The sequence below is a fragment of the Lynx canadensis genome, chromosome C1 (genome assembly GCF_007474595.2).
Source record: "Lynx canadensis isolate LIC74 chromosome C1, mLynCan4.pri.v2, whole genome shotgun sequence".
NCBI classification, from domain to species: domain Eukaryota; kingdom Metazoa; phylum Chordata; class Mammalia; order Carnivora; family Felidae; genus Lynx; species Lynx canadensis.
The window spans coordinates 169559849-169582160 of record NC_044310.1 but is presented as its reverse complement, the minus strand read 5'-3'; the positions used below and the strand labels follow the sequence as shown (position 1 = coordinate 169582160).

General features: G+C 37.7%; 1 protein-coding gene across 6 annotated transcripts in view; it reads left to right on the top strand.

Moving 5' to 3' along the window:
- Positions 1 to 22312, top strand: part of PDE1A (phosphodiesterase 1A) — a 326532-nt gene that overhangs the window by 236230 nt on the left and 67990 nt on the right. For all 6 annotated transcript variants that reach the window (XM_030326584.1, XM_030326583.2, XM_030326582.2 and 3 more), the window contains one exon: positions 20541 to 20723. In XM_030326584.1, coding sequence (XP_030182444.1) covers positions 20541 to 20723 — 183 coding nt within the window. The remainder of the gene's footprint in view (positions 1 to 20540; positions 20724 to 22312) is intronic.

Sequence of the window (22312 nt, the reverse complement as noted above, 5' to 3'; positions counted from 1 at the left end):
TGCTTTTTTCCCCTTAAATAAGGAAACTTGGAGATCTTCCTATATCATGATATATCATTTATGTCACTGACCTTTTTAATATCAGATGAGAATTTTCACTAATAATGGACAGAAAAGAACATGGTGCGGGTTATGTTGCACAGGTGATTTTTTTTCTGTTAACAGAACTTTTCAGTTAAAACATGACTTAGATTCATAAATTAGGGGGAAAATCATAGGCACACTTTAAGATCATAAACTATTTGCAGAGTTATTTTCTTCCTTAACTTTCACTGAGTGCGTATATAATGCATATGGTTCTTCTAAGTGAACAGAGATTCAAAGTTTGTATATTTAAAAAAATCTAATGTTCCTGTAATTTCCTTACTCCTTCATTTTCATGTGTGCTTTTTATTATTCACAAATTGAGTGGCCATTATGTTTAAGATTTCTTCAACCAGTCCTTGACATTTTATTTTTTATATTTATTTATAAAACTAAGGAACTTTTACCTTAAAGAATTGGAGATTTGCATTATCCATCTTATGATGGCATAATGCTAACTATCTAATTTTCATAAATATCTTGCTTTTCATTTGATAGATTTTTATATTGTATTTCCTTCCAGAAATTATGATTCTATAGATATTTTGTTATCTTAGTTCTCCATGATCCCTAATTCATTTACACATGTTACATTTGTAAGCATTATTCCTTTCATTTGAAAATTTTTTTTTTGTGGAAAGAAAAAAATGTTTAACTGCTTCATGGTAGAACTGGGGTGTGTGTGTGTGTGTGTGTGTGTGTGTGTGTGTGTTCTTTTCTAAAAAAAATCCCAGTTCTTAACACTACATGATCCCCAACTTTTACTCAAATGATATAAACCTCTTCACTATTTTCTTTTAATGCTTCCATGCTTCCATGGCATCTTGATTTTTAACCTGGATTAATAATAATAACCCACATTCGGACCGTCTTCCAAGGGCTCACATTAGTCTCTTCACAATCTGATGCAGTTGGCAGGATTACCATTACTTTCTTCACTTCACCAATGAGAGAACCAAAGCTCCTAGAAGTAAACATGTTTTCCAAGGGTCACAGACTTAGGCTTTGGCAAAGCTAGGCACAGAAACTAAGGTATGACTTCTGTTATTGCTTTTAGTGCTCTTTTTTCTATAACTGGCTCCTCTCGGGCTATTACTGTTGAGCAGGATGGTTTTTAATGACCTCTGAAAAATTAAGATGGCAATGCGTAAAACATTCTGACAGTTGGAATGATAGATCCTGGAAAAGCAACACCCAAATTTATAACTAAAAGCCTCTTATTATAGCCTGCTCTGTGCCAAGAAATCTTTGAAGCATTTTAATACACTATTTCATTTAATTATCGCAGCAATCCCATGGGATAGAAACATTATTACCATTTTATATACTTCATGCATAAGAGGAAACACGTTGACAGAAAGGTTACACAACCCACCCGAGGGAACACAGAAAGTAACTTAATGGATTTAGGGGCTTGGGCACCCACCTTGAGGGCTTGGCTGTTAAGCACAATTCTCATCTGCTTCCCTTGAGTAACATCTGACTTGGGTGACTTCGGAGACTTCCTGGAAATTCTGAGGAAAGCTCATGTACTGTCAGGGTTGTCAGAACCAGTGGTGTGGATGGTGTTTGCATCACTTCCAACTCTGCCTTCAGTGATGCCACATCAGTAGCTTGAAATTGGCTACAGTGGGAGTATTTCTTTACACTGTGGAAACTGGGAAATGCAACAAGTCAGGATTTATGTTTTTGGAGAGCCTGTGGATTAACATTTACAATCATGTCCCTCATTAAACCTAAGGGTATCTCTTGTATATCTTCTAAGGCTGTGACTTTATGATAAAAAAAAAAAAAAACAGCCCAAGAAATTTTAAAGCAACAATGCTTGATGCTTGATACAATTTTTATTGTACTAATAAAAATGCAGATACCTCTAGGATACATATCATGTTTCCAATTGACTTAGTAAGACACAGCAGTAAATTGAGAATGCTTCTGTTGAGATGTGTATATAATTATTAAAGTTGCATTTGCTTTTGGAATATTAGTAAAACATAATGATTTAGAAGGAAGAGGGATGAAGAAATATTTAGTTGCTTTTAAACTTTAAATTAAAAACCTGCTGACTTCTGTGACATTTTTTAAAGGAAAATTCTCTTTCTAGAAAAAAAAAATGGTTCAGGGAGTATTCCAGAGAGGCATGTTTTTTTTTTTGGAAATTTGGGCTGGATTGCACAAAAAGGTCAACACCTAATAAAGCAGGACAAAACAAATTATGAATCAGTTTAAAACCCATACACACGCGCGCGCGCGCGCACACACACACACACACACACACACACCCGTCCCTTTTTCTGCTAAGCCTTGGTAATTTCAGGGTTTCAGTTAAGAAAACAAATCAAAACAAAACATCTCTCTTAAAGGGTGATTTAAATAAGAAAAATAGAAACAGAGTTTCTGACAGAATTTGAATTCTGACCTTCTTTGAAGGATTATAGAATAATTTCCTAAATGAATACAAGTGTTTGTTGTTTTTTTAACAAGACATTTTCAAATGTAAATGCAAGTATTTTATGAGTCCTGCTTTCAGATGTGTCCCTAGAGGCTATTGTTTTTCAGAGCGGCAACAGTTGTAATCCAGAAACATGTGGCCTTAAGAGAGAGAGAGAGACAGAAAAATCTGTCTGATTGTCACTATTTAGATTTGGATATTGCCAGGCAAAGTAGCATCCATGGCCTCATGAATTGCTATTCATGAGGGGAGGCAGCTGTCTGGGAGGGATACTTACAGAGATGGATATTATGTTTACTAATACCACTGAACAACATAATTTATATCTTCATTTTGTTAATGTGAATGGATCCAAGGCTTAGAATTACCATAGTTAGAGTGCTGACTCTGGATTTAGAAAGAATCGGTTGTTCAAAACCTGGATCCTCCATTCAATACTTCCTTTCTTTAAGCAAGTTACTTAACTTCTCTATTTCCTAGCTTCATCATCTGTAAAATAAGAATAATGACAATGCTAAACTTATAGGGCTGATCTGAGGATTAAAAGCGGCACAATACCTGATAGAGTAAAAGTTAATTAATAGACACTATTTTTACTGTACTAATAAAAATGCAGATACCTCTAGGATACATATCGTATTAAGATATATAACTTATACTTCCTAGTGAATACATAAAATAATTTCCTGAAAAATAGGTTTTGATCCTGAAAAAAAAATGAAGACAGGTGGGATGTAGTTACCTGGAAATTAAAGCAAAGTCTAAACTGCTGGAAAGGAATCTTAATAGGCTATGCCTCTTGATAAAAACGTTCTCAGTTGACTTCTGTGTCTTACTTACTAAGTCTAAGAGTTCTTCATTTTGTGAGAGATTAACTTGAGCATGAATGCATTGATGTCAATCAGCAATTCCCAGAGTTATTCTGGTAGAAATTGAGTGAAGTCAGGGGCACCTCGGAGCTTAAGTCTCTTGAAATCATTGAGTGCAGGGATTTACCAAGGAACATTCACTCATGAAACAAATAGTTACTGAGTACCTGAAATGAATACCAGACACACTGGTCAGTAGAATCAGGAGCACAACTGTACCCAGAGTTGGTGGCTAGAGCTGTCAAGAGCCAGGAAGATCAAACTAAGCACAACGACAAATGCTGCAAACAAGAAACAGGGAGGTTGTATGTTAGAGAGGGAAACTCAAGCACGGGGACAGATTGTAGGAGGAAACACTAAGTAGTGGCATTAAGTCATAATCAGAGGAACTAACATGGAGTAAGAATTGTACAGAGTTGAGATTCCAACCTGGATATGATTGGACTTGCAGGTATTCCTTTAAGTTAATGAATTTTGTTCTTTGGCAAAGCTCCCCATGCTCATTCTTAAATGCATGACTTCTAACAAAAGGACTTCCTTTTTTTTTCAATGTCTGGAAAATGCTAGGTATAGGAGCACTGAAGTTCAGAAATATAGTATCAAAGATGAGAATTTGGGGATTATAGCACCTCTGATTGTTTCATGCTTTATTTTGATTTCAATAATTGGAACTCCTTTGCTATTTCAACATGATCCCCATCCTAAAGTTTTTGAGAATGGCCAGTGAGTGTTTACTTATTTTACCCATCTTCCCTGGCTATCACTTTCCTCTGCAGCCAGGCCTCTGGCTTCAAAATGATGTATCGCTCCCCTGCAGGTCACCTACTTTTCCCTCAAATTCAGAAATCTATAGGTGGGTTCCACTCCCAAGCATGAGCTCAATACCTGCTTCCAGTTCCCTAAACTGATGCTAGAGTCAGCTGTAACTGCTGTAAGACCTTCCTGATGGATGCTTTCAGAACCCAAAACTCAACCCTTTCCACAGAGGTCCCCTACCAGGGATTTCTCTGAATCCTCTAAAGTCGAAGCCCATCTTCCAGAAACCAGCTTATCCCCTATGGAAGTGCCTTTCAACATATTTTCCTATCCTGAGTTCAGGACCTCAAGCTCCAAGGCCAAGAGAAAGAAAAAGGGGCTATCAAAATTAATGTCAAGTTGTGCATTCATCTCAAGGATAAACAATTATGTTCAAAGACTATGCAGTGTAAATCCATATTTAGAAAAAAAATGACATTTTTTTCTAAAATACACTGAATCTGCAGTGTTGCAGCTGTGCTCCCAAGGAGGACATTGTGTACATTACTGTTTAGAGATTGTTAGCCTCTTGTAGTTATGTTGTATCAATCTTCTGTATGCCAGAGTAGGGCCTTCATTTTATTCTTATATAACTAAATGACCTATTCAAAAGATTTTTCATTATGCAAAAGAGCAGTTTGCCTCTGTAGATAAAATAAAGCCTCTGTAGAAAAACAACACATTATTTTTGACTTTTCAAATGTGCATTTTTCTCACTTCCAAATGCCTTCAAAAACTCTTGGAGTTCCATCTCAATATGGTCACTATGTAACCCTAGTAACTGAAGTCAGGGGACAGAATGAAATGTGAAATAGAGGTGTGGAGTAGGAAGGTAGTCAAGGACAGATGTGGAAAAGCACTGAAAGTTACTAGAGAGGAGATATCAGAAGAACAGATATAGAAGCAGGAGGCATATCTGAAGATATGAAGCACCAAAAGCCAATGGGAGCTGGGTTACTATAAAGGGTAAATCAAATGCCACAGGGAGAACCACTGGATGCAGTTAGGAGATTCCTGATGACTCAGTGGAGTTTCAGTAAAGAGAAAAGCCACCCAGATTATAGTAGTGTGAAGAATTACTATGGAACGGCTCAAGAAGAAATTAGATTATTTTTCAAGAATTTGCTAGTGTAGGAAAAAGCATAAATAGAACAGTTTATTAGTGGGAACACTTACTTGTTTGTTTGTTTATTTGTTTTATATTTTGCATAGAATGGAAGGCTTCCATTAGCCTGGAGATGAAGAACGAAAAAGAGATTTGGGCCAAAGAGAAATAATAGTTATGGAAAGATTAGGTAGAGAAGTTATCCTTAGAAGTGGAAAAGCATAAGTGGAAAATATAGATAAAGATGGAGCTTACTAACTAGTACACAGCCAAGGCTCCTCATATAAGCAAAACATAAGTAACATTGCAAAATCAGAAAGGTTAATTAGTATTTATTTTAAACTCAGGTGTTCTTTATGGGTAAGAGTGCTACGATAATTATGGCCAAAATATAGACCATGGACTATAAAACTATGGGTTCAATGTGACAATGGAGAGCAAACCCTTTGTGGTTAATCACTACAACCTGCACATATCATGATGGCACTGACTCATGTGTACTCCATGGACATTTAGAGCCAGCACAGGCAAGAAGGGAAAAAGAAGAGGACTAATGAACACCTTTCATGAATATTTCAATTATGAGTGACAGGAAGCCCAATCAAACCACCTTCAAGAAACTCTCACTGTCCACACATTGATGGCTAGTACTAACTATAAGCATAGATGACTCCAGGTAAAAATGATGTCTAGGGACCCACCTCTGTGTTTTGTTTGCTCTGCAGTGGCCTCCTTCTGATCCTTTGAGTGGTAGGAAGATGGCAATAGTATTTTCAGGCTTTGTATCCTCACACCTTCAAATCCAGCAGGAATGACAAAAGGTTTCTCTCCAGAGGCTCTGACAAACATAACCTTTATGTTTCATTGATTCTAGTCAGGTAATACGTGTGTCCCTTAAACAGTATATACAGGGGAGGTGGTTATACAAATGCAGTGGTCAAACATCTCATGAGCCAGATAGGGGATCAATTTTATATAAATCTCATGCCAAAAAAGAGAAAGAATAAAATCCTGCCATTTGCAGCAACATGGATGGAACTGAAGGGTATTATGCTAAGTGAAATAAGTCAGTCAGAGAAAGACAGATATCATATGTTTTCATTCATATGTGGAACTTGGGAAACTTAACAGAAGACCATGGGGGAAAGGGAAGGGGAAAAATAGTTATGAACAGAAAGGGAGGGAAGGAAACTGTAAGAGACTCTGAAATACAGAGAACAAACTAAACGTTGATGTGGGGAGCAGGGGAGAGGGGAAAATGGGTGATGGGCATTGAAGAAGGCACTTGTTGGGATGAGCACTGGGTATTGTATGTAAGCGATGAATCACGGGAATCTACCCCCAAAACCAAGAGCACACTGTATACACTGTATATTAGCCAACTTGACAATAAATTATATTAAGAAAATAAAATAAATCTCATGCCAAAGAATTGAGAATGGTGGAAAGTACTCCACTAAACAATAACAACTTTGTCCTCTCTAGAGTGAAAATTATGTTAGTACCACACGTAGGGGACCTGGATCAGGATCTGTGTGGGATTTGGAACAACTCCTATCCAGGTTTTGCTCCTGCTAAGGATAAGCCCCTGGGCAAGTGTTTGTGATTTCTTCTTTCTCTAGTCACTGGTTTTCTTGCGTGGAAGATGAAGTCTCCAGCCCCTTTCTGTTCTGGAATTCTGTGGTTTTATCCATGGTTACAAAGTCCCTTATAAAGATCTGCTCATGCCTAACCTACCCTGGCCACCAGCAGGGTGATAGGAGGAAGCTGCTTATCATTTGCTTAGTGAGGGAGCATTTACAGATATGGGCCTTATGTATTAGATTGATTTTATTTGGAGGGGTCTCTGAGGAAATCAAGTTGAAAGGTATGTGCTAAGACACTGTTGGAGCTCAGTGAATCACTAAAAAGCAAATTATGATTTTTATGAACTCCATTTTTATGGTGTGAGTTGTAGAGAGGGGTGGTTGTTTGGAGTGATGTGTTTGTAGGCTGTTCTCACCCGGTGGATGGAGTGTGAAAACCAGGCTTAGAAAAAGTGCCGGTACATTTTGGGTGATTTTCATATTTTCGTCCATCTGTGGTGTGTTACTTTCTACAAACTTTCAAAAACAGCCTCAGTGGTGAAAAGGGAGAAAAAAAATCTGACCAGATCTTTTGAGAGATGACAAACAAGAAAGAGCTCCATGTATTATATAAGATCTTACTGTTTGTGAAATTTGGGGTCAATAAAATATAAATTTTTTTAGCTTTTATTCATTTTTGAGAGACAGAGCATAAGCAGGGAAGGGGCAGAGAGAGAGGGAGACACAGAATCTGAAGCAGGTTCCAGGCTCTGAGCTGTCAGCACAGAGCCCGACGCAGGGCTCGAACTCACAAACTGCGAGATCATGACCTGAGCCGAAGTGGGACGCTCAACCAACTGAGCCACCCAGGTGCCCCTGGGGTCAATAAAATATAAATGAATATTTACTGGATTTGAAAAAATATCACTTTAAATATTATTCTTTCCTAATAATGATATTAATAATAATTGTTTGACAATTAATTATACCCAAGGAAACTTATTATGCAGTTTGCATTTATGATTACATATAATTCTCAAAAAATCCTATAAATTAGATATTTATATTATTTCCACTAGAAAGTTAAGAAACTTGAGGCATGAAGAAAGTAAATGGACTTGCTTAGGATCATATAATTATTAAGTGTCAGAGACAAGTTCAAACTTAAATTCAACATTCATTCTTCTCTTCTTCCTTGACAACACAACTCATTCTTTTTTTTTTTTTAATTATTTACTCTTCTCTGCAAAGACAAATGATTCATGGAAGACCAATTCCAGGCCCAGGGTCACAGTGAGTGAAATCTTAATTGATTTAAACTAGTAATTAGTCTCCAGTTCCCTAACCAGTGAGTTTATATATGGATGTATGATGCAATTCTGATCAATGGAATATAAAAGGAAGACTGATGGGACTGTGGGCAAAAGCTTTCCTCTCCATAAAACAGGAGTCCTGTGCCTCTGAGTTTTGCTGTATCTGAGTTTGATGCTTGAAACTGATACAACCATCTTGCCATAAGCATAAAGCTAAATCTAACACTAAAAGTTGGCAGCATAGAAAGATGGAGGAAACCTGAGTCCTTGATGATGTTATCCACCTGCTGACTTTAAAAATAAGCCCTTCTTGGAGTCAACCTACCTTTAGTTTTCTCCTGAAGGAAAATAATAAATGGTCCTATTATTTAAGCCACTTCAGGTTAGCTATGATGTCACTTGCTGTTGAGAGCATCCTAATAGCCACATAGGTCTGCCTTGTTTCAAAGCTCAAATTCTTAATCTCTAAGCCATCCAGGCAGTCGTCTTATCCTAATAAGTCCTAACACAAATGTATGATTTCTAAGTTAGCTACTCATGATTCACACTCTATTTTCCTTTAAAACAAGTAATAGGTTGATTCAGTTTCCAAGGTAGCCCACAAAACATATTGATTCCATGATACAGCTAAACAACAATACATGGTCCTTTGGCAAGGATTGAGTACTGGAAAGTCAAATACTTAAGACTTTTCTCTTTAAATACAAGGGCATTATTTCCTTATTCGTTACCATATTTTATCAGCAAACCTACTTCCCAAATATATTTTGTCTCTGTGTACTCTCCCTCACTTTTCTCTCATTGCCATCTCCATCAGTCTGGGCTGAGTCACCATCATCTTTGAGGCTGTCCGTCTAGACACACACCAACCAGCTCAGCACTGGGATCTTGCTGTCCTCCAGTTCCCTTCAGAAGTGGGGGCTGGAGGTGGGTGAGGCATTCAGCTCTCTTCTGTTCCAGGATCCTGAGAAATTATTTGGGGGTATGCTGTCACCCTCCTCAGGGTTTTTCTGTTTGGAGAAGGTCAGGCAGGATTCAGCATCCCTTCTCAAGATCCCTTCTGTCTTCCTTTGTGACTTCTCTTGTGTAACCGAGGGCGTCTTTGCACACGCATAGGAATGGAAACCCTACTCTGACTCATTATATAGTCTTCCACTGTCTTTGGCTGAGCCTCTCCTCCTTGTCTGGTATCTAGATTTTGAAACTCAAGGAACAGGAGTTTTCCCCCTTCAGATAATTGTGTTTCATATATAACTTGAGTCAGCAAATATAATCGGCTCTCTATATGGACAAAGGGCCACAGGGTAACAGCAAATATTTGTAAAAATATTTTGGGATATCATCTTTTCACATATAAAGCAGGGCCTGACTGAAAATGTTAACATATATAGTATATGCATCAAAATAAACAACAAAAATGAACTTTTTCCCTCTACTAACTACTGTAAATATCTGAAAAGTTTAACAACCACTAAAACTAGAGATTTTCTGCCCATGTTTTAATACGTTTATTCATTTATTCAACAAATATTTATGAAGGAGAGTCTGTGTACATTGATAATTATTTTGCTATTCTGTTTGGCTATTGTTAACTCCCTCTTGTCATTCTTGTCGTATTTTGGCCTCCTAGGTTTAGAAGGAAATACGTTCTTTGTCTTCCTCACACTCCTGTCCTCCAAGCATATTGCAACTCTTATTATCCATGCTTCACCCCTGCTCAGTTGAGAAATAACCTTTTGTATTTTGCAATTAAGTAACATACAGATAATTCTCATTTGTAACATCAGTATAAAATATTTATTAAGGTACCTTCCCGATAGTTCACCAACATTCTTTATCTCCGACAGTGAAATATTGGGCGAATGGAAGTAACAATGCTGCTAAATCCATGTTATGGAATGTAACTGAATCATGTTTTCTTGGCAGAGGTATTCCATTAATTGGCAAGCCGTAAATGGTGAGAGCAGTGCTCAAACTTCAGTGTTCATGACAGTCATCAGGAGGACTTGTTAAAACAGAGTGCTGGTCTCCACCTCCAAAGTTTCTAAGTTAGTAGGTCTGGAGTAGAGCCTTGAAGTTCCCAGGTGCTGCTGATTCTGCTGGTCTAGGAACCACCTTTTGAGAACTACAGCCTTCAAGGATGTCAAAATGAGGCTACAAAAAAGTGAAAGAATGTTAGAAATTTAATGGTTAGAATCATAAGATTTTATTAAGAATGTGGCCCAAATATTGTCCTGACTGGTACATGAGATAACTTTGTGCCGAAATGCCTCCTTCAACTGGGAAATTCCACCATAGATTAGGAGAATTAAACAAGAGGTGCTGAACTGGACATTAGCAGTTCCTCACAGCTATGAGTCTTGGGCACAGGGGAGGCAGTCCTGTGTTTTGATTTGTGGTGTGGTCACCTGTCTCAGATCTGGGAAACTATTGGCTCTTAGGCTTCATCTCTGGCCTGCAAGCCACCCTTTTCCTCCAACCTAGCACTCTCAGTAATCCTTGGAAAGACACACAGGTAGATGAAGAATGGAACGCCCTTCTCTCACGTCTCACTTCTCCAATTAGAAGAATCTATTCCCTGGACAATGAGGCAGGAAGATCAATACTAAGTAGATATTGTTGTATTGTGATAAGATGTGAAAAACATCAAAGTTACTACTTTAACCACTTTAAAGTGTACAATTCAGCGGAATTAAGTACATTTACAATGTTGTTCTACCATCTCACTGTCAACTTCCACAACTTTTTCATCATCCCAAAGTATTCTGTACCCGTTAAATGACAAACCCCACTTTCCTCCTCCCTTCAGCCCCTGGAAACTTGGTTCTAGTTTTTATTTCTATGAATTCGCCTATTTTACCAGGTAAAATTTTTAAGTAGGTAAAAATTATTTTTGGAAATTCCTCCCACTGACTCTTTCTGATCCATAGACTCTTTTTTTTTTAATTTTTTTGAAGTTTATTTATTTATGTTGAGAGAGACAGAGATAGTGCAAGCTGGGGAGGACCAGAGAGAGAGGGAGACAGAGAATCCCAAGCAGGCTCTGCACTGCCAGTGCAGAGCTTGACACAGGGTTTAATCTCATGAACCGTAAAATCATGACCTGAGCTGAAACCAAGAGTCAGACGCTTAACCAACTGAGCCACTCAGGTGCCCCTAGACTCTTTTTTTTCTTATAATTTCTTTAATGTTTATTTACATGTGTGGGGGGGAGAGAGAGAGAACACAAACGGGAGGGGCAGAGAGAGAGGGAGACACAGAATCCCAAGAAGGCTCCAGGCTCTGAGCTGTCAGCACAGAGCTAGATGCAGGGTTCAAACACATGAACCACAAGACCATGACCAGAGCTAAAGTACGACACTTAACTGGTGAGCCACCCAGGTGCCCCAATCCATAGACTCTTTATGTTATTCTTTGGCTTTCCAAAGTCATTTTGAAATTCCACCATAGATTAGGGGCATTAAACAAGAGGTGCTGAATTTTTCCCACGATGTCTCAAACTAAGCACGAAGTCTGCTTAGACTAACTAATGCAGATGTGTAAATAATGGGGGTTCTTTGAGGACTTGCTTTGTGACAGACACTTTTCTAAGTGCTTCTGTGCATTTATCCATTCCATCCTCATAACCCAAGTACTGGGGATACGATTATTACCATTTCTCTTTTATTGGCAAAGAAACTGAGACTCAGTTAGGATGAAGGATGTTTTCTAAGACCACACAACTAAAAGGTGATGGAGCCAAGAGTTTGACTCTAGGGAAGTTCTCCTAACCAGAGGATGCTTATTAATCAAAAACATTGGTATTTAATAGAATGTGAAGCTTTGTGCCTAATGGAATGTTTTTAAAGATATTTTTGAGCCAAGAGGACTTTCTGGTGAAAAGCCAAGAGTCATCAGTCAGGCCTAGGGTAGTTTTCTGCTTTATCCATTCCCTCCATTTCCATCTCCCAACTGACTCAAAAAATACAATCTGAATCCCAACTGTCCAAGCAACTTGACTTCTCCTCAGACTCCTTCTCCAACATTCCCCTGGCCCCTTCTGCCTGTTTTGTGGGATGGAACCTCTTCTGCCTAGGCCTCTGCTTCCTTGGATGGGTATGGAGGAAGCACAGAAACCTCCTTAGACCTTGAAGAAAGCTGCATCGAACTTTAATATTCTCCTTAGCTGGTTTTGTTTTAGCCGAGATTTGCCTCTTGAGAATTAAGCTAAGGTCAGTATAACTAACTTGTCCACCCAAATATTCAGTCTCAATAGTCACTCAAATATAATTATCATCTTCTTACAGTTCAAAAAAAAAAAGACTAATAAAACCAAAAGAAGAAAGTTATCAAGTAGACAGAAAAAAGGAAAGGAAACTTCCAACAACAACAACAATAACAACAAAACTGTTGAAAAAATTTGTAAGCCTGACATCTTAAATCCTTTTTGGAACAAAACAAGGAATAAATAATAAATAAGTAAATAAATGTGCTTGGGTGGTAGCCTGGAAGAATTAATTCAAGTGTATTTCACACTCAGGAAGTAGGTTACTGACAAGTCAATATGGCATTTCAAATGTATCACCTATTCTCATCCCAAAATTTAATTTATTGTATTTCAAAGTACCCTGAAATTCTACTATCCATATATATTTCTCTATGTGAAAATGATTCAACATACCAGTTTTGAAAAATAAATTTAAGCTTCCTCCAATCAGAAATTCCCTGGTGGGCCAGGGACTTGAAAAATCAAATTTCTTTATGATTTTTTTTAAGATCAATTATTTTTAACCCTAAATTTCATGGTAGAGATGAGATAGTAAATAATGATCACTCATATTATTGCCTAATGTGAAGGTAGTCTGGGAACTTAGCAAGAAAACATGCATTTGAGGGAAAGGATAGCTGAGTAGTTAAAAACTCAAACTCTGAAATCAGACAGACTTGAGCTCAAAAAGCAGCACAGCCATTCCTGGTTGTATGACTTTGAGCAAATCCTTTAAGGTGTCTGTGCTTCAGTTTATTCATCAGTAAAATTAGGGCACTGATAATAATTGTATTTTCATCATGGTCATATTGTGAGGATTAATTAGATAAAGCTTGGCTCCTCATCTGATTCATAGTAAGTGACAAAGTTAACAGCATTATCATCTCTATCCTCAGATAACTCTGAGGTCTGAGCGAAACTTTAGTACTACTCTTAGGGTTTTGTTTTGTTTTGTTTTGTTTTCATTTTTGTTTTTTGGTGGGGGGGGGCAGCAGTCAGCTCAGAGCATAAGTATGTATTAATCCAAGAAATAACACTAATGGATTTGCCTGTGTGAGAACCACTTACCACCCCCACACACACACACCCAAATACCCATATTGCAGAATGATCAATTTCTCTTAATTCCCCCAGCTATCCCTGGAGGGCTCACTTAGAAGGTATTTACCATGTACGAGTTCAATACCATCCTTAGCCCAAGGTCACTATAATAGCTTTTCTGGACACTGCCCCTCATTTTGGAGTGCTCAATGATGGCTCATTTTTGGTGTGCCCCTTCCCTAGGGTGACAGGTCTTCAAGCCAAGAAGAACCTGAAACTCATGCTCTTCTCCCTCTTCTAGGTTCTTGGACTGTGGAATTCCCTGTCCTGCCCACTGTGCTCCTCTCCCATATTTTGAGCACTGAGACCCCAGAATTCTCTGCCCAAAGATTCCCTAGCCTGTCTCCCAAGTCTTAACAGGCTTCTTCTTTAGGTCTTTCCTCCTGAGGGAACCAAGACACTCTTGGTATGTGCATCCCATCACCCCTAAAGAGTGGCCAAGAAGCAGCTGATTTCAAAGCTGGGCAGGTTGATGAGAGTATACGGGAAGGCTGCAAAGCCCACCTACTTACATAGTAAGGCACTGAGCAGGAGGTTAGACAGGTGCAGAGGGGCAGCCACAGCCAGTTGGCCCAGGCTTGTCATGCAAGGAGTTGAGAATTCTCGATTCAAACTCAACTTGCCCAGGCTTTTATGAAGCTTATTAAAAGGTAGGAGTATAAAACACATTTAATAATGTATTCATTTGATGTATAACTTTAAAATACTTAATTATATGGTATTTGAGAGAAATGTGCTCCTGCCTTGGGCCCAGCAAACATTAGGGGCAGAATTGAATGACTTAGTTGCTTGTTGAAGTGTGTCCTTTATATGAAGAGTAAAGCAGGGAAGATACATTTTCAAACTTACAAAGCCAGTGTCTAATTGCATTCAACACTTGCATTTTAATACTCAGTAGGTGTAAATGTGGGCACCAATTGCCTGCAAATAACTGTGTGGGTACACTGATGTAACCATATTCCAAGAGTCCATTGTGGACAGAAATATTTTCATTGATATAATTGTAAAAGTCAAAATCTCATGACCTCTCCTTCCGTGGCCGCCTCCTTCTTTAGTCCCTTCTCCTGCAGATTTTCTAGTTCAAAATATAAGCCCTTTGGGAGTTGTGTCATCTGATTTCAAGAGAAAATTTGGGGTATAAATAGCTCCCGAGGATCAGTTGAGCAATGATTGGGCAGGAGGTCAGTTTTCATGACTCCGTGGCCCCCCATCTATACCCATGCTTAAGGACCCCTCACTTTCTGCTTTATTGACCCTTTTGGCACTAAAAAAAGAAACAGAGGAAGCATTTCTCAGAAGTCAACAGTGATAACATATTACACATATACTCTTTATCATTGCTTTTGTATATTGTGCACTTTAAGAATTCCTAAGGGAAATGCACCAATGACTGTGTCTTCAGGTTGTAAGATTCTTAAACACAAAGTATTTTTTAAGAGCACTCAGGATACAAACAATTATGCTCACTCTGCCACCTAACATTAGGATGAAGAGCAATTGAACCATTGGAGGTTTTTAAAGCAAAATTAATTATAGTATTTGGGATCCAGTTTTATCAACTTGTACACATTTATTCCAAAAATGAAATGGGGCCAAGCGTAGTCCTATGTGTTTTACATGTGGCATAATCTTATGTAAATATTCAGGTGTTTTCACATGTCTCAAGAAAACTGTTTATGATCATTCTTCTAACAAAAGCCCAAGACTGTTATTCCACATTATACTATAGTTTTTGCTTCTTCCATATCTAGCAAGATCAAATGAAACCTAAAGAGTCCTTGTGGTGCTCAGAGCTGGGAAGACAGAGTGGACAAGGCAGGTGTCAGGGAAAGGGAAAATGAATAAGGGAGAAGAGAGAGATGGAGATGAGTGGGGAGAAATATGTGCCATTAGGTGTGTTGGCTTTTTAAAATGTGTTTATATTTAGGTTTTATTCACATGTCTTTATTCACATGTCTTTTATTCAACTTTCTTTTCTCTAAACTGGAATAATCACCTTCGTGAATCTGTTACAACTTATTTATAGCTTCATTAACAATGTCTTACTATAGTTGAGAAAGGAATGTATGAGTTAGTATTTAACAGAAATACAGTAAAACCTTGGTTTGTGAGCATAATGTGTTCTGGAAACATGCTTGTAATCCAAAGCACTTGTATATCAAAGCGAATTTCCCCATAAAAAATAATGGAAACTCAGATGATTCATTCCACAACCCAAAAATATTCATATAAAAATGATCACAGTACTGTAATATGATACAAAATAATAAAGAAAATAGAAAATATAAAGAAAAATTAACAAATTAACCTGTGACTTACCTTTGAAAACCTTCATGGGTGGTCTGAGGGAGACGAGAGGAGGAGGGTTATCGTGTAGGATGATTTTCACTATCACTAATGGAATCACTGCTGTCTATTGGCTCAATGGCATCTTTTTCTGTTCGTGCAGCTTTAACAAGGAACCTATCTAATGACACTTGCTTTTGCCTCTTTTTGAGCATTTCACAGAAATGTGACATTGCATTGATGATCACCCACAGTTCCACAGCGAGTGAACAAGCAAGTGAGAGAGAGAGAGAAAGAGAGAGAGAGAAGAAACATTGGCTCAGTTGTGATCATGTGATGTTCGGCACCATGTACTACTCGTATTGTGAGACATCACTCCTTTGTCAATTTAAAACTTATTAGAAATGTTTACTACCTTGCAGAGAATACTCGCAGACAAGTTACTCGCAATCCAAGGTTTTGCTGTATTGACTTTCTTGGCTAAAGGCATACAAACAGTGTATAGAATTTTTAAAATTTCTTTTTCCTGTGCCTATAGTTCAAAATGCCATAAAAATGTTTAATGACTTTTCCACACCAAATATGCATGATTCCCCATAATTTGCTTCAAAAATTAAGGGGTTATTCAAGGGCAAATTAACCTAAAGGCAATGAAGACGATGATTCACAGCAGTGAATTTACTCCCATGCTGCTGCTACTGCTGCTTATCAATCAAATAACACAGGACTCTAAAGACTAAAATTTCTTTTATCATTCCTATCCTCATTCTACTCCTCAAAGGTAATCACTTATAGTATTTCTGAATGTTTTCTAGTTATTCAAGAGATACATGTTCATCTCTTACTCTGTGCCATGCACTGTTGTAGATGCTGGTGATACAATAATGCACAAAATCAGAACAACTCTCTGCTCTCAAGATCTTTACAGTTTAGGGGATGAAACATAAAATGAATAAACAAACTAGTATACATACAACATGATATCAAGTGCTAAGAAGTCTACAGTAGGACAAAAAGACAGAATAGAGGTGTTAACTAACTGAGTAGGGGAGTCAAGGAAGCCCTCTTTACCCAAATACAGTGAGAAAATGATCCCCTCAAATTGGGAAGAGATGCTAAGCAAAGCGAACAGCCAGTGCAAAGACCCAAAAGCAGTAGGAAGCCTGGCAGGGTTAAGCACAGCAAGGAAGTCAGTGTTGCTAGAACAAAGTGAGTGAGGGGAAACTGGTTAAGAGATGAAGGTAGAGAGACACAGCTTGTGATGAGCTATGTAGGACATGAATTAGGCATTGACATGGCCCGACTCATACTTTAAAAGAAGCGTTCTGGCTGCAGAAGGGCATCAGGACAAGGAGACCAGGAGACCGGTAGGGGGCTACTGCAGCAGACCAGGAGAGAGATGCTGGTGGCTTGGTCTGTCTCTCATTCATTGCTGGTAGGAATGCAGCCACTTCTTCAGTTTGGAAGTTTCTTAAAAAACAAAACACTCTTACCATACGATCCAACCATTGTGGTCCTTGGTATTTATTCAAATTAACTTGAAAACTCTGCATACAACTATTTTTACAGCTTTATTGTAATTGTCAGAACTTGGAATCAACCAAGGTAACCTTGGTTGAATGTGTAAACAAACTAGTATATCCATACAATAGATTGTGATTCAGCAATAAAGAATTTCAAAGCGAAATGCACCTTAGAAAAAAGAGCTATTAAGACATGGAAAGACAGTGTGGCATTTAGATCCATAATAGCTAAAAAGGCATTTTAGTTCCTTGCCAATGACTTTTTATATTTCAAAACAGGAAGTACAATTGACTTGCTTTGTTAATTGAATATTAATATAAGATGGATTTGTGCCTTTGTCATCTCTCTTATTTATAATCCATGCTGGTAGTTACCACAGAGTGTTTGTGAATGATGGAAATATTCTTTCTTAGCCTTTATATATATAGCTTATATATATAAAGATATATATCTGCTTACTCTTTATATTATTAGAGGAAGAGAATGAGAGAGAAAAAGCAAGAGAGAGGAGAATGAAATTGACTGATTTTAAGGAATTGGCTCATGTGATTGTGGGGGCTGGCAAAACGGAAATCTGCAGAACAGGCTGACCCTGGCTGGAAATTCTGGCAGGAGTAAATGTTGCAATCTGTAGTCTGAAGGCAATTCGAAGACAGAATTCCTTCCTCTTTAGGGAATCTCTGTCTTATCTCTTAAGGCCTTCAATTAATTGAATGAGGCACCCTCACATTATAGAAGGTAATCCGCTTTCACATCTGAAAAACGCCTTGACCACAACACCTAGACTGGGTGTTTGACCAAATAACAGGCACCATGCCCTAGCCATGTTTAACATATAAAATTAACCACTGAAGAGGTATTTGTTGCTTTTTCAAAATTTGCTTTTAATTAGAGAGTACCATAGCTCATGCTTTCCTCTTTACACACTCTTCCTTTATTCCTATATCCACAAATGAATTCATATCACTCTTTCTCCAAGATTATATGCTCTTTTCTTCTTATTTTTTTTATTTTTACATATTTTTTAAGTAGGCTTCACACCCAGCATGCAGCCCAATGTGGGGCTTGAACTCAGAACCCTGAGATCAAGGTCTGAGCTGAGATCAGGAGTCAGACGCTTAACCGACTAAGCCACCCACATACCCCCGTATGTTCTTTCCTTCTTAATGAATGACATCATGCATCATGATTAAGAATTACCAGACTCCTGATCCCACATCCACATATGAAATCTCATTTCCATAGGCTGATTTTGTCATGTTTGATGGTCTGTCTTGGATAACTTATGAGTTTAAGACATACAGTCATCAATATCAAATTTGTAAAGAATCAATTGGCCACCATTACAATGTGTCATTCTACTTCAAGTAGCTGATAAAACAAGGCAGCAGTAGGATTCTTGGAGTTTGGTGACATCACAATATTACACCACAATGATTCTCAAATCCACCTGCCCTCTTCTGTAGCTTTATTTGATCACTGGATAAGAAATAATAGAAATGCCATAAGCCCTGAATTTCCAAACCATGTAGTGTAATATCTTGCTATAATTGTCCATTTGAAATGGACAAAATGCTAAAAAAAGTATTTTGCTTTGAGTTACAGTGTCAGTGTGTTAAGGGTAAATCAGAACCACTCAAACGTAAGTTCCGAAAGAAAGTTAAAAATGATGTAATGTAAGTATTAATCAGTATTAAGTTCCAATTATGTAAGTTTTTTTGGTCTTCATATGTATACATGTGGTTTTGTAACTCTAGACATTAAGTTGTATATATTTTGTCATAAGTTATTTCATAATGCATTTGTGCTTATTTAATACCATGAAAAATAAATACTGGCGAATGACTGTGCTCTGTTTATAGAGAACAGCAGCACATAGAGGTCATCATATAATCTTTTGAGCCTTTTTTGGTAACACTGGGTGCTTTGGGTGGCCTTTCTAATTTTTTTTGCCCTTTACTTGGTCCCTGCCCTCTCAAGTTAGTGTGACTTGTTCTGGAGGCTTTAGCACACACTGTCATTTCTGGCTACCTTCCATCAGCCTATGATTCTTAGGCTTCACTCTGTACAAAGAGATTTACCCAAGCGAATGGAATCCAAAAGTCAAAACTACAATGTGCTAAAAATACCTAGGATTTATTAAACTGGTGCACTGACAAGGAAATAATGAAGTCAAATGAGACAGAGCTGGCCTCTGTTCTTTCTGGAGGCAAAGCTCAATCGCTCTGTAGAGTTTCTATATTTTGTGGGGAGCCTTTCACACTATCTTGCCAGTTCAGACCTTTCGGGAGTTCTGGGTGATTGGAGCTGACCAGCCTTAAGGCCAGGTATTACTACCCATCAGTCCAGTCAGTGTTGTCTGTGTGGAGCTTATACAGGAGAGTGACAGAGCACCCCGATCTGCAGAGATCTGCAGAGATTACAGTGCCCAATTGCTTCCTCACTCACTTTGTTGATTTCCTCAGCCAGCAATTCTAAACCCACCGATCCCCACCCTCAGGAGAGCAAAATACTAAAGTTTTCCTCAAGAAGCCAGAAGTGTTTCTCTTCCACTTCCACTGGCTCTGTCACCTAAAATGAGCTTTCAAAATAATCCATTTGTTTCTTTTTTTTTCTTCACTTTTTAAACTGTGGTGCTGCTATCGGAATAAATATCTTTTAGAGTACTTAATTTATTATTTTCCTAAAATGTAGAGATCCTGATCAAATGAAATAACACATGTGAATGACTTTTGTGAACACCAAGGCCTTATTCAAATAGCTTGTGCTATCAGTACCATTTATACCCAAGATTATTAACTACAAGGCGACTTTTACAACTTCCAGTCCCCTTTGTTCTTTCCACTCCAGTTGCCTCCTTTAATAACAGACATCTGTTTATGAAACTTCTTCTCTATTTTAGTTTTATTCATTACAAGAATAGTATATTAATTGATATCTTCAGACTGGTATTGCTACACTTCAATGTTGGGGAAGCTGCAAATGTTCAAGGCCCTAGTGCTTGCCTTCAGAAGAGAATCAGTTTGAGGAATTCAGAGCTTTCCAAATGTTAGTCCAATCATTTTCCTTTTTTGAGACAGCTCATATCGAGGGGTGATCAGAGAGTGATTTGCTGTATTTTAAGTCCTATTGCAGTGTTTGTTTTGTTATCAGTTTTTCTTCACTTTTTCCTCAAGTTTAATCGGTATACATTTTTGTAGAAGACTGCTGGATACCGATGATGAGCTCAGTGACATTCAGACTGATTCAGTCCCATTGGAAGTACGGGACTGGTTGGCTTCTACTTTTACACGGAAAATGGGGATGATGAAAAAGAAATCTGAGGAAAAGCCAAAATTTCGAAGCATCGTGCATGCTGTTCAAGCTGGAATTTTTGTGGAAAGGTAAGTGAAACTGTTAGTATCTCAAGATGATAAAATTTGGAAAGCAGGAGATAAACTTACCATATCAAAGTTATGTGAGTCAAATATTTTGCTTCTTGAAGAAAACTTCAATTATAAGTATACATAGAATGAACAAATTTAGGGCTTTATTATGAGCTTGCCTATAACAAAAATGTTTTATCCTGGGTTTATTATTTTTATTTCTTTTAAAATGACATAAAGACTAAAAGCAAAGACTTGACTGACCAGTGCCCTCAAATGAACCTTTGTGAGTAACTGTTTAAGAAGTTATAACACACTCATATGTTACACAACTAATTTTACCTGTAAAATGTAACACTTCAGAAAAATGAGTTCTGTACTACATACTAAAATCAAACGGGCCTTTCTCTGTATTAAAGTGAAAAGACCATCCTCTTTCCATCATGGAAGGAAAGATCCCATGAGCTTTTGAAGAGTTTTTTAACATTTCTGTCACTGAAGCAAGGAATACTTGAGGGCTCCTAGAAGCACCAAATCAAATCGCTGTAGTTTCTGATGTGAAATACATGGTTTTGTTGCTGTTGTTTTGTTTTTTGTTTTTTAGTTTATTAATTTGAGGGAGAGAAAGAGAGCATGAGCAGGGGAGGAGCAAAGAGAGCGTGTGTGAGAAAGAACGAGAGAGAGAGAGAGAGAGAGAGAGAGAATCCCAAGCAGGCTCCATGCTGCCCAGTGCCCCACTGGGGGGGGGGGTGAACAGGAGGGGGTGTGTGTGGGTCAGGGGTGCTGAACCCACAAACTCATGAGATCATGACCTGAGCAGAAACCAGAGTTTGAGGCTTAACCACAAGGTGCCATCCAGGAGCCCTGTGAAATACATGTTGATGTGGCCTAATTTTATATTCATTTAGCCCTTAAGAATACAGGCTTTTTTTTTTTTTTCTATCTAGGAAACAAGATGTTCTAGAATTAAAGTTAAAGACTTGAAATAAACGTGTTACATCTGACAATTTAAAAAATTAGTCTTTAGAAATCTCTTAGATTAAAAAACAATTAAATTATATTAAATGATATATAAAAAGATGAAACATTTTTGAAACTAATAAAATTGAGGAATGGAGAATTTTTTGTCAATGTACTTAAATTTAAGAGAGACCACATCATTTTTCATCTTTTGACATCTCTACTTATTAATTTGAATGAACATTATAAACTTTAATTTTCCTCTGTTAAAGGAACAATAGGAACACATTTGGATTTCTAAAAATGTAAATGAGAATGCATTGCAAGAAGTATTTGATGCCATTTGAAAATATAAATACAGCACATAAAGCTTGAAGTATCTTGGCTTGTGCCTATATTATATACAATAACAACCAGTCAGTGATTATTTAAATTATTTTGAGTATTTATTAACCATATCTAATTGGCTTTTATAACAGAATCTTCCATTAGTGTGGTGAGGAGATACCCACACCCCCTTACAAGATGCATAAACTGGTCCCAACTCTGCTGGGTGGGACCAGAAGTCTGCAACAGGGAAGCAGAGCTGGAGAGAAGGAATATCTATTCCCATTTAAAAAAAAAAAAACAATTTTGGAAAGTGTGTG